Here is a 13,748-nt window from a genome sequence, read left to right on the forward strand (position 1 = left end):
TTATTCTAATTTATACTCCGAAGTTGCTCGATTGCTCGCGAGCAAATTTGTAGTTTTGGAGTAAAGAAGAGGAAACACATGCACTCCGATAGATTTTATACCTGTTTTCAAACGTGATGGGAGGGAACATGGAAAGGTCCAGCGTTGACCTTGCCGTGGCAGGATGTGGTGCAGTGTGTTGACTTTCTGCACTCAAAACTCGTGCTGACTTTTTTCGTGCGTTACGTGCACGCATGTAAGCTCTGCACGATATCAATCATCGTTGTGAACATTTTATGTACAAAGATGCATGAAATGTACCCAATGAGGTAAACTATTGTAGGGTAAGGTTGCCAAACATGGATCACTTTTTAGAAATGTCCTATATTTCGGCTCAAACAAGCGATGACCAAAATTTTCTTCGACACACTTTAAGATTGCCACAAAGACAACCTTCTCGCAAGAACTGTACATTCAATAACAAATACTTTGAAATTTACAGGGCTTTGAAATTTCGCTGATTTTCGTGATGCATCACGCAAAAAAAAAGTCAGTCCAGAGCTAATTTTCTTAGTTGGCGTTTTTTAGCACCACAGCTAAAAAAATTGCAACTCTGCTAGCGACCTCTGCTGAGTAGCGCTGCTCCTTTAGTTGAGGGTCTGCCGGAGATCGGCTTTCCCGGAACCTATATCTCTGGAGGACTCAGCTACTTCAGTTTGCTGCATTGCTAATCAATGGCTGCAAAATGGGATTTACAATGCAGCAAAAATGTTTAGGAGATAGGGCAAGGCTACGTTCGTTCCGTGGCGCTTCGCTCGCGCTGGTGGCTAGCATTGAGAGATGGGTTAGTGACAAGCGCCTGGAAGGTAGGCAACCCTTGACACCGTATGGCCTATAAATTTTTTAGGAACACAACACTGGGGTTTGTCGGGGGAAAGGATGCTCCCCCCGTTCTCATCGTGACATCACCCATGGTCAGCAATTTTTTAAAATCCCTTGAGACACGACTGTCCCGGAGGAGCCTTACACTACAAACCTAACTGTCTACTAAGTACACACTTACAAATGCGTGCTTGCAAGTACACACTTACAAACGCATGCTTGGCCAAGTACACACTTACAAATGCATGCTTGCAAGTACACACTTACAAACGCATGCTTAACGCATGGAGTTATACGGCGTCAAGCATGCGTTTGTAAGTGTCTACTTGCAAGCATGCATTTGTAAGTGTGTACTTGGCCAAGCATGCGTTTGTAAGTGTGTACTTGCAAGCACGCATTTGTGAGTGTGTACAAAGTAGACAGTTAGGTTTGCAGTGTACGCCTCAGGACGACTGGTCCGTCTAAGACAGAAAATCCCGCACCTTCATTCCACAATGCTAATGCAGCTAGAGTTGTTATCAATGTCACTTATCTCCGTTTTCTCCATAGCTAAATTTACCCAGCTAATAATTTTTAGCTGTGCAGCTAAAAATTTTGCTGGGCCTACAGAGCTAGATAAATTAGAACTGGTGCTAACTTTTTAGCTCTGAAGCGATTTATTTTTTTACGTGATGTTTGGGTCAGACCCCAAAAATGGATCCCCCCCCCCGCGTTTTTTACAGGGGAGATCCGATAACTTCCGGTCACCTAAATTTTAAAAGTGTACACTCTGAAGGTGCCACGAAAAAAAATTTGAGACATTTCTGTTGAATGGATTCTTTTTAATAACGGTTTTAATTTTGACCCTTAACCTAACCTGAAACCAGGCCGTTTTCAAACCCCTTTTCAGAGGCACTTTTTCACTTGCATACTGTAAGTGTAACGCTAAGATTGATGAGCTCCCCCGCGCGTGATTCTGAAAGTTGAAGGTGTAGACTTCACACTAAATGTTTATGGGCGATTCCATGCCAAACCAACGAACGCTTGGAATTTCATCTCTCCGATTTTGATGAAACTTTTTTTGGGGGTAGGGGTCATCAAAAAAAACCCCTGCCAAAGGGTTTTGCGATATCTCACCTCGTTTGGCTGTGGCAGGATATCAAAGTTTTAGCTTTAGTCAAAATCATGATATTTTCTTAAATTTCCTCTTTTCTGGCTGCTTTTTTTTCGGATTTTTTTCCGTAGTGTTTTTTTTACGTAAAAAGAGCTGGGGAACACGATGGAAACGGTTTCGAGACGATTGGGTGAAGTTTAGATGCCAAAATTTTCTTTTTTCGTCATATTTTTTCGAAAAATTACTATTCCCAAAATAGCACTGGTGAAACAAAGGCATAAAAATTATGCCCTTAAAGATAAATCGTTAATGCCTTTCGGAAGGGCATTAAAATTTTGCTTGAAATTCTCATACCATTTACGCCCTTCCCAAGGGCATAAAACAATTTATGCCCTTGCAAGGGCGTAATAGAGCATTTATGCCCTAAAGGGCGTAATTTTTATGCCTTTGTTTTACCAGTGAGCTCATCTTTGATTTCGACCTAACTTCTACCAAATGATCTCCTAACATAGTGGAACAAAACCCTAAAAGGGTTTGGTCGGCCCGGCCATGGGATCTGAGAAATCGCAAAAACAAATTTTGAAAAATCACCAAAATTGTATATTTGAGGTGGTGGTGGTGGTGGGGGTTCTTGCCTGCGCTGCGCACACTGTGGCAAAAAGGTACGGAAAATTCTGTTAATTTTTTTGCCAGGATTCTCCGTAGCCCTCTTATCAGTATTCTCCGTAGGCTCTTACAGTATTCCCGTGGGGCCGTACAGTATTCTCTGTAAGTCAGCACAGTCTTCTCCGTAGGACCTGGAAGACTGTATAGTCCTACGGAGATCACTGTAAGGTCCTACGGAGAATACTGTGCTGTCCTACCGAAAATACTGTAAGAGCCTACGGAGAATATTGATAAGGGGGCTACGGAGAATTACCACAAGCTGTTTACAGAATTTTCCGTAGCTTTTTGCCACAGTGCAGCCGTCTGTTCTGGTCAACATCGACTTCCCCCGTCGGCGTGCGAAGGAAAACCCCCGCCAGGAGCGCCTGTGAAGCTCGGGTAGGGAAACCCCCAGGCCAGAGTGCGATGTGCGTGCGGTGAGTTTCCTACCTTCCATACCATTACCACTAAGGGTAGAACACATGAGTTAAGAACTTCACTTGAAAGGGGACCACAATCAATCGTGTGTACAAGTCTATGTTTCTTCTGTTAAAATGGTGAACATTTTCAAATGGTGCGCATTGGTAATCACAAATGGTGATCATTTGGTAAAAGTTAGGTCGAAATCGAAGATGAGCTATTTTGGGAATAGTAATTTTTTTGAAAAAAAATGACGAAAAATGAAAATTTGGCATCTAAACTTCACCCCAAACGTCTCGAAACCGTTTTTCCCTCGTGTTCCCCAGCTCTTTTTACGTAAAAAAAAAAACTGTGGAAAATAATAAAAAAAAACAGCCAAAAAAAGGAAATTTAAGAAAAATCATGATTTTTACTAAAGCTAAAACTTTGATATCCTGCCACAGCCAAACGGGGTGAGATGTCGCAAAACCTTTGGCAGGGGGTCTTTTTATGATGACCCCTACCCCCCAAAAAAGTTTCATCAAAATAGGAGACATGAAATTCCAAGCGTTCGTTGGTTTGGCATGGAATCGCCCCCCTAATACGGAGAAAAAAAAGTCATTGGAAGTTCTACGAAAAATTGCCTCGTATTAATTGCGAAGAAAGATCCTTCGCAATATAAAGCATTTCTTCATAATACGACGCAATTCTGCAATGCCTTCATTTCCTTCGCAGTTACGCAGCAAAAGCTGAGCGTTATTTTGTGACACCCAAAATTTTCAGAGTGTGTTGCTTGCTTGCCTACAGGCGTTTTCGCCGGTTTTTACCACCCTAATGCCTCCAAATTTTAAACAATGAATGAGGGAAGTTGCTCCCTCACAACTCAGCCACTTACTCTACAAACTCAATTGTGTACATAGTACACTCCACCTGGAGCCAACATGCATGTACACTACAACCTGGCATGTACACTCAAGGTTGGCGTGTTCTTACCAAGTACACGCCAGGGTGGTGCATACCTTTCAGGTAAGGTACACTGTTGCTAAAGCTCCCTATCTTTGCGTGCTAGACCGAGCAGCAGTGTACTTGCAGGTATGCGCACCTGGAATGTAATTGGAAAGTACATGCCAAACTGGAGTGTGCATGCATGTTGGCTCCAGGTGGAGTGTACTATGTACACAATTGAGTACTTGTATTGCACTATGTACATAATGTATATGTATTGTACTTGTGTATACAACTCACCAGCGGAGTGGCAGAGAGCAGTCGGAGGCTGGAGTTCCCACTCCGCTCCATGGCATAGCGCCGGACACTCTTCGTAGGGTCGCGGTCCCACTTGACCTCCACGAAAGGTCCGTTGCTGGAACGGTACTTCCGGGCAAGTACGGTACCGGGCCCCGGAGGCTTGCCGTCGACCTCGCGTGTTCTCTCCCAGTTCTTTCCTCTGGCCACCCTTGACCCTACCTTTATCCTGGACGCCATCTCCTCAAGCGATATTTCATTGGGAGTGATCTGTGCAAAGACAATGGCGACCTCTGAGAACGAAACAGCCAACCACACTGTGGCAAAAAGCGACGGAAAATTCTGTTAACAGGTTGTGGCAATTCTCCGTAGCCCCCTTGTCAGTATTCTCCGTAGGCTCTTACAATATTTTCCGTAGGACCGCACAGTATTTTCCGTAGGACCTTACCGTGATCTCCGTAGGACCAGGGGGGCAACGCCCTGCATCTTTCTTGACGCCATGTTCGGCCCCCCCTAGCACATTAGTTTACTTCGACGAGATCCAAAGTACTAAGTCCATTAGAGCCAAGCTGTTTTGTTATTACGATAATATATGAATTGAGGAAGTGTTTAAGCCAGGTTTCAACTCACAAACTCAAAAACTTTCCAAGATTAACGTTTTGAAAATATAAGTAGACACTTTTCTTGTAGCGATTGTAACAAAACACAATATTTCTCTTGTTTTCGCGATGCGGTTACGAGGAGTGATTTGATCGTAAGTGTGCTCTCGTTTAATCATTACTTTAATATGACCCCTTAACTTGATGCCGCACTCAAGTTTCATTCGATTCCTATGCTGGGTTCAGAGAGAATCTCCTTGAAAAGAACCATGATTTAAGGGGGGGTCGAACATGGCGTCAGCATACGTGTACAGCGTTGCCACCAGGACTATACAGCCTTCCAGGTCCTACGGAGAAGACTGTACGGCCCTACGGAGAATACTGTAAGAGCCTAGGGAGAATATTGATAAGAGGGCTACGGAGAATCCTGGCAAAAAAATTAACAGAATTTTACGTACCTTTTTGCCACAGTGCAGGCCGTAGTAACGAATACACCTCACCTAAAAGTAAGGCTTAATTTTGGGTGAGGTACACGGAAAAAACAATAAGTTGGTCCAACCGATGCTTCGGTTGGTTTCGGCCCAACTAAGATGCACCCTCAGACTCGTATTGACTTTTTTCTCTCTATTATTGACTTTTGGTCCCTTGCTTACGTTTTTTAAGCATAACATGTAGTATTTCCTTTGTAACCATGTACAATATTGTTCACTATTAAGACTAAATTGTCATAAATTATTGACTATTTTTGAAGTCAATTGCGTATTGACTCTTAGTCAATAGCAAATTGACTTTAAAGTCAAATATAACGAACAAAATCTTACACTGAGGAAACAGTACTTCTTATTGATGCGTAAAAATCTCTTTAACAAAAGAAACAAGTCAAGTAAAGTCTGAGAGTGCAGCTCATAGTATGATGCACGGTCTGTCCCACATTTTTTGACGAGGCTTCGGTGGATCCCACGCGACCGGTGCAAAGTGTGTGACATTCATTGGTGTCACTCACTTGCAAGTGACAGACCAGGGGGTGGCAACGGTGTACACGAGGGGACACTCGTGTAATACCCTGTACACAAAAACCGTGTATTACGCGTAATACACGTAATTGTAATACCATTTTGGGGCAAAATGTGCCAAATTTTGGCATTTTAATGCTGTAATACACGTGTAATATCCCCGTACACCGTTAAAAATCCACTGTAATATTACAACACAATCACACAGTAATGCTGTTATAAAACAACCGTATTGTTTTGTGTCTGAACGGGAAACCCATCCAGAAACAGCACTTTTGTTTCATAACAATTTCCTTGTCAAGTAACAACAATGTAATCGTCATTCAAAATAGTTGTGTTGTCGTTGAACAGGTTTCATGTTTAGAAACAGCCTTTTGCAATCTGAAAACATATTTTTTGGTCAGGTTACAAGTGTCTTGTTTAATAACAGCACGATGAAATCAACACAAATGTATCGAAGACTTCATCGAAGACTCCAAAGAAGTATTGTTTTATTACAATCGAACTGTCAGAAAACAGCACCGAGGGCTACAACATGCTTGTAATAAAACAAGTCGTGCTGCTATCAAACTTAACAGCATAAGTGCTGTTAATTTACAGCACTTTTTTTAACAGTGTAATACAGCGTAATACCGCGTAATACACTCTAAATTCTTATGGACTTTTTAAATGCATAAGGACGCATTTTTTATGCATAGTTACGCATGCGCAGAAACGTCCATAAGGTATGCATAATATTATACATAACATATGGACGTATCTGTGCATGCATAACTATGCATAAAAAAGTCCATAAGAATTTAGTGTGTGCGGGCGTCGACATTGAGCAAACATAAAATGTGCTATTTTCTCCTTAACTATGCACAGTTATGATCGTTGTAAGATAAAATTGTCAATAGATCATGTAGAAATTGAAAAGTACACGGCAAATGTCAATATGTCAGGTTTAATGGACTAAATACACTATAAAATGAAGAAAATAGTGGCGCACAGCTAAAGAGGAAATAGTACATATTACGTTTGCACAAAAAACTTTATGGCAAGAGATAAAAGGTCAGTACGAGACTGAGAGTGAACATTTTAGTCGGAAATGCTTTAGGCCTAGACGCTTGACGGTGTTCAACTTACCGACGGAGCCTGCGACAGTCCACGGCGACTGATGCGAGCCGAGGAGCGGGGCGAGTCCAGATCTAACGCCGGGCGTTTGCACTTGTTGGGGTTGCGCTTCACGGGCGCAGTGCTAGGTTGCTGCTGGGGGGCGACGGTGGTGGGTCCAGGAGCAGCACCGTCCTTGCCGCGCGACTCTTTCGTAATGAAATTCCGTACATCATCTATGCACAGAGAAAAGGCCCATTTAAACCCGTTTTTTAGGTTCAAAAACATTCGGAAATGGATGTGGATAAAAATCTGGGCACAAAGTGTGACGTGCCTCCTTAATCTTATGTTATTCGTCCGAAAAAAAAAATGTTTCATCGAAGTACTGCAGAGGTACTTAAAGGTGTTCATAAACAGGTTGGTAGCGTATTGGGGTACGCGCTTTAATAATTGTCCACCACACTGGAAGCATGAAAAATCAATGGTTTTGGATCGCTGAACAAGCTGCACTCTCGGCACATTATTGACTTTTTGCTCATTTTTGTCAGTACTCTGCAAGTAACCTGATCAACTATAATACGTACTTTCCCTTTTTAAAGAACTACATAGGAAATATTAAATAATGTAGTGAGAATTCTGTTTTGTACATAATTTTACAAAGGAAATTAGACATACTTTCTTAGAAAATACTACGACGTATATTGCTCTTTATACGGATACGTAATTAATGAGGGAAAAGGCAGTAACGTGCTGATAGTGTGTGCCTGCCCTACGCTTCTAGGCGTAGAGCGCGGTGTGGTCGACGCTTGTAAGCCAGTACATGACTACGACAGGTCGACGCTTGTAAGCTACACCCTCACTGTCAGAAAACTCCGTAAAAATACGGAAATTTAACGGAGACTGTCCATTTTTTTTTTAACGGAGATCTCCGTTTTTTTAATTATGGATTTTCTCCGTAAAAATATGGAATTATGTATATAAATGAAATAGAAGCCTTACTTATAAAAAAAAAAAGACTAATTCACGTTATCGATGGGTTGGGTGACCAACTGATTAGGTGTTCCAAGAGTACGCCTTCCCTAAAGCGACCTCGCCTTTGGGTTTCCGTTTATTTATCCGATCCTAATGGCATGTGGTCAAGCGGATCCTCGAACAGTTTTGGAGAATATCACTTTCGTCTCAAAGGAAACTGTTTGCATTAACATCGAAGGTGGAAGGAGGGAAGTAAACCGTTAAAATGCGTTTATTTCTGCAAAAATGCGGTTTATCTCCGTAAAAATACGGAAAATCTCCGTAAAAATATGGAAAATTTACGGAGCCTCCATTCCCAAAATAAAAGTAACTTTCTCCGTAAATTTACGGACTTTTTTTCTGACAGTGCTGATCTCATGTGCACTTTTTAGATGCATAGTTATGCGCTTCTTGTGCATTACGCATGCGCAGATACGTACGTAGGGTGTGTAGAATATTAAGCACACCTTACGCACGTATCTGTCCATGCATAAATATGCATAAGAAGTCCACAAGAATTTAGTGTGTAGTACACGACTACGACAGGTCGACACGTGCAAGTGAAGGACATTACGGACCCGTGCGTTTGATTCAGCAGTCTTGACAGGGCAGTGTAAAAAAAAGGTGGAGCTGCGTCGTTGGAACCACACGATACGCCAAAAAAGACCAAGCAACGGCCGTCCTATGAACAAAGACCGATATCCTTTGGGTCGCTCGAACAAAGACCGATCTCCATTTCCTTACCTCTCAACGCGGTCATTTTGAAGTCTCAGAACAATCTCTAATCTCTACGTTCTAATTTCACACAGATCAGTTTTAGAATATCATTCTCTAATATGTTTGACACAAAACCTGCAAACTATTTCTTGAGTTGGATGTCTGTTGCGAGAACCACAAGATAAAGAAGCGGAGAATGCAGAGACGGCCGAAATGGAGATCGGTCTTTGTTCGAGCTACCCAAAAGACATCGGTCTTTATTCATAGGACCCATCGCAAAGGAGACGAAATGGGCCGAAATTTAGGCAACTCCCCGGCGCGCGGACATTCACAATCATGCAATGCAGTACTGACTTACCACTGCCAGTCAGATCTAGGGCTCTGTCCTGTTGCCGTGGTTTCTCAAGAGACACTTGATTTTCTTGGTGAGGCTTCTCTTGTTGCCGTGGTTTTTCCAGAGGCACCTGATTTTCTTGGTGAGGCTTCTCCCGTTGCCGTGGTTTCTCCAGAGGCACCTGATTTTCTTGGTGAGGCTCCTCCTGTTGCCGTGGTTTCTCCAGAGGCACCTGATTTTCTTGGTGAGGCTTCTCCTGCTGACGTGGTTTCTCCAGAGGCACCTGATTTTCTTGTTGAGGCTTCTCTTGTTGCCGTGGTTTCTCCAGAGGCACCTGATTTTCTTGGTGAGGCTTCTCTTGTTGCCGTGGTTTCTCCAGAGGCACCTGATTTTCTTGATGAGGCTCCTCCTGTTGCCATGGTTTCTCCAGAGGCACCTGATTTGCTTGGTGAGGCTTCTCCTGTTGCCGTGGTTCCTCCAGAGGCACCTGATTTTCTTGATGAGGCTCCTCCTGCTGCCGTGGTTTCTCCAGAGGCTCCTGAAATTCCTGCTGGGGTCTGTCCTGTTGCGGCGGCTCTTGCAGCGGTACGTGTCTTCCCTGTTGTTCCACTCCAGGCCCACGTGGCTGCCGTTGCGGCGACACCAACTCTTCGGGTTCTTGCTTCACCCGCTGCTGCAGACCGCACAGCAGTCGGCACAACACCAGCCTGGCTGCAGCGTCCTCGGCGGGCCTCACGTCGCCACTCCACGCCGCGTCGCCGCAACGCAGGCTCAACGTGCACGAGGCGGAGGGGTTGCTCAGGACGGCCACCAGGTCGTTGGCAAGTCGGGATAGTCCTACGGGACAGGGCATCCAAGTCAGGGTACTATACGTTGAGAGGCGTTGGTGAAAAAAAAAAAAACAGCTGGAAATGCTCTATTAAACACAATTTGAGTTATATATACTACGAACCTAACTGGCTGTCTAATCAGTACACACTTACAAATGCATGCTTGGCAAGAACATACTTACAAATGCCTATGCTAAGCATGGAGTGATACGGCGCCTACCATGCATTTGTAAGTGAGTATGTACCTGGCCACACATGTACTTGCAAGCATGCATTTGTACGGGAGTATTTACTAGACATGTTTGCAGGGTGAAACGAATCCTGTACTAAGGTTGCAAGTATGATTATTTGAAGTTGAAGGTGAATGGATGAAAGTTATCTGGCATAAGACAGCACAAACAAAGTTTAAAGAATTGTTACCTTACTGTTGTTGTGCACTAATAACGACAAGTTTTGACGTCCTAATTGAATCTGTTCTCAAAATCCCTTTTAAATTAAAACTTTTCGTTACTGCGTTAGAAAGATTTGAGAGCATAGCGAGAAACAAGTGAAACTTAATGTAATCTTCTATGATGTAAATACTAATGAGAAATGGGGTCTTCGGCAGGGGTCCGTAACTTAACAAATAATACTTCCACGTTTTCGAGCATTTTCGATCATATTCCGAAAACGTTGAAAATAAAATTGATGTGACGAAGTTCTTCAATAAGGTATGGCCATGGGTTATTTTCGTTATCATTCCTGGAAACGGGGACGCGTTCTTCTGGACGAAAATATTTAAAGTTAAAAATAACATTTAACACAATATTTCTAACTTTTATTATTTTCGTCTAAAAGGAGGCGTCTGGTCGCTTCCAGTCATGATAACAAGTAGCCCATGTCTAGGTCTGTGTAAAGAAGCTAGTCAGTATCTGATTTATCATTACGCTCTCATTCCAGGAACGTGACATCACGTTGAAATGATTGTGACAAAATGCCACGTTCGTTTGAGCATTGTGTCACATTCGTTTGAATGTGAGTAAGCTACGTAGTTCATGGCTGCTTCACGTCCGAAAGAATGTGATACAACGCTCAAGAAACATGACATTTTGTCACAATCATTTCAACGTGATGTCACGTTCCTGGAACTCTAGGTGAAGTGCGGGTGAAAATTCCTGACTTCAGGACATAGGGGGATCTGCCTTTGCAGTCAGAACGCAAAAGAAACACAAAATCCCTCAGTAGCCGTCTAGCATCCATCTAGCAGTTCACGAACAGTGGATCATTGATAAGCAAATTCGGACCTTAGTGTCTGTCAAAGGGAATCTGTGCAACAGATTAAGCCAAAAAAGCCGGAGCAATTTTTTAATTACTTTGATAAGAATGTTTTATCAGAGTTACGAAACAACCCATTTTAAAAGGAATTCGAAGGGTAGAGAAGACCTTCCCACTTCACATGTTAAACGTATTTTAAGTCATGTTAACTTAAATTTTCTTTTCATTCCAAACTATGGACTAAGTTCAATTTCGCTTCACAACTTTGAACTAAGGAACCTCCGAGAAAAACCCTACATTAATCAGACCAAAACTGTTGCGCAGAATCCCTTCAGGGTGGGCAAAATTAGCGCAGAACTTCTTTATTTCGTTAGAACTAGACAAGATAGACTTTTCACGATCTATTCACCCTCAACTTCTTTTTAAAAAATCGTAGGGTTATTTTCTTACAAATCATCCCGGGCTAACTTCGGTTTTAGCTGTTTTTACACTTACGCCTCAACCTCACATTGGAGGCCACGAACTACATCCGTCGATTTCGGTACCTCTCACGCAATGTCTTCCAAAAACGTGCTTACCGGCCATCGCCGCGCCCTGCTTGGCCTGCCCCCAGGCCGCGTCGTCGGCCTCCCGCGCCGCCAGCAGGCGCTCCCTCGCCGCGTGCAGAGACGCCTTCGTCCGCTGCAGCTGGTGGCGCAGGTCCTCGGCCGCCTCCTCAATCTTGGGGATGGACACCAGCTCCGCGATTCGGTCCAGGGCGGCCTCGCTGAGGTCCAGCTCCTCCAGGAGCGGCCCCGCGTCGTCCAGCCTCGCCTTCTTGCAGGTGACGACGGCATGGCCTCCGTCGTCCACGCACGCCTCCGTGGCGGGGTTGTTGCAGGATCGGCACCACAAGCGAGGGGTTGTATCAACGGACTTCTGAAACCTGCCGAAAGGGGTGTTGGCAGTCGTGATTAATCCGGAAACACGAAGTATGTGGAGGAAGACAAGCGCGGTTTAGGGAGCCTCCGACAGGGAGCGCGATTGTATATATTTTGCCTACCTAAAGGGGAATGTGATGATGGTTGCCTACTATCAGGCATTTCGGGAATATTATCCTCCCCTTCCCCTCCCTCCCTTAAGGGGAAAGACTCGTCTGTAACACCAAAATTTTAACTGATTTCAGGCTTTAATAAAATCTCTTCTCAATAAATAAAAAGTTAAGTGGGGTTTCCAAATAAAAAGCTGGTTCTTTAATGTTCGTTTTCAAAACAGAAGTTTGACTCTAAGCCCTATAACCTGGTATCTGTAATCGCTTTGCTAAACCACTACAATACGCCAAAACTTTACTGCGCGTATGATTGGCAGAGAACACTGAAAATAGAAAGGTCAGACTTTTGACCCCTATAACGGTTTTACTAAAATGTACGACCGAAAAAGGGTAATACTGAAATGTAAGACCGTAAAAACGTCATAAGGGAGTATGGGGCGATTTGTAACAGGGGCGATTCGTAACAAATGCGTTTATTAATTTAAGTGGAGGGAGCAGAGGAAAATCTGAGTATCACTCTAAAAAATAATATAGGATTTTGTAACGATCTTGATACAAAATTCTGTTACACGTCAGTCGGATACAAAAATTTGTATCCTTGATCCTAAATTCTGTATCACGTCAAGAATGTTACGAATTTACGAATCAGTGCTTCAAAATTCTAAAACTGATACAAAATTCTGTACTTTTCGTTTCAATATTCACAATCAGTGACATATTTCCATGTAAAAATGCGATCTTTATGCAAATAACTGTAACTGATTCAGAAAACCGTAACATATCGTTACAAGTTTACATATCGTCTGATGCAAAAATTAATAACGCAAATTTAAAGTTAAATTACGAGCTTAATTTTAACATCACAGTTGATCGGGCGAAAAGTCCTAACGTGGGGCATGGTACTTTAGAAGATTCGGGCCAGGAACTCTAACTGTCGCGCCGCAGGGCTCGTTTCCCACCACTACCTGGGCATGCCGCGTGCCCGCTCGGTGTCATCGACAGTCTGAGGCGTGCCTCCCCATACGGCGCTGTGGCGCAAGCGGTAGCATGCCGAGCTGGCAATCCGGGGGACCGGGGTTCGGTTCCGGAGAACGCAGTTCGGTTTCTGCGGGTGTTCGGGAGTACAGGAGCGACGGAGCGAATGTGTAGGAATAAACGATCATTGAGGTTCAAATTTTGTTTATAAAACGACAAATTTTTCTGATTTTTGCGTTGCAGAATTCTGTAACCGGGAAACAGTTTACCGTAACGCGTGATACAAAATTTTGTATCAGTGCTGATACAAAATTCTGTAACATTTGTAGTGGAAATTACTGCGTAACCATGTTACAGAATTTTGTATTGAAATTTTTTTGAGTGATGGCCCCTCTTTCGCTTCAGGTAGAGGGTCCTTGAACAATCGAAGCGGATGTGATCGGTGCTCAGGTATAGTTTTGGAGGGCGTCTGAAATATAGGGTGCACCGAAAACAGGCAAATCTTTTATTTTGAGTTCAAGGAAGTTTCTGTCTGAGGCTGCCCAGGTATGAATCACCATCGAAGTACCGTTGAGGCCTCGAAGCGTGACCCCTTTACGATGCAACCACGTGGCATAAGTTGCTTTTACTTTGTCCAGTGATAGTTAGGG

At 43.4% G+C, this 13,748-nt stretch overlaps 1 protein-coding gene across 1 annotated transcript in view; it reads right to left on the minus strand.

The window, feature by feature from the left end:
- Positions 1–4,040: 4,040 nt before the first annotated feature.
- Positions 4,041–13,748, minus strand: part of LOC117649897 (RNA polymerase II degradation factor 1-like) — a 10,550-nt gene continuing 842 nt past the window's right edge. The window contains exons 3-8 of the mRNA XM_034393081.1: positions 11,672–12,018; positions 9,034–9,846; positions 6,981–7,183; positions 5,298–5,339; positions 4,244–4,510; positions 4,041–4,100 (exon numbers count right to left, since the gene is read on the minus strand). Of these exons, the coding sequence (XP_034248972.1) occupies positions 4,041–4,100; positions 4,244–4,510; positions 5,298–5,339; positions 6,981–7,183; positions 9,034–9,846; positions 11,672–12,018 (1,732 nt within the window). The remainder of the gene's footprint in view (positions 4,101–4,243; positions 4,511–5,297; positions 5,340–6,980; positions 7,184–9,033; positions 9,847–11,671; positions 12,019–13,748) is intronic.

The sequence above is a fragment of the Thrips palmi genome, unplaced genomic scaffold, assembly GCF_012932325.1.
Source record: "Thrips palmi isolate BJ-2018 unplaced genomic scaffold, TpBJ-2018v1 HiC_scaffold_4, whole genome shotgun sequence".
In the NCBI taxonomy this organism is placed as follows: domain Eukaryota; kingdom Metazoa; phylum Arthropoda; class Insecta; order Thysanoptera; family Thripidae; genus Thrips; species Thrips palmi.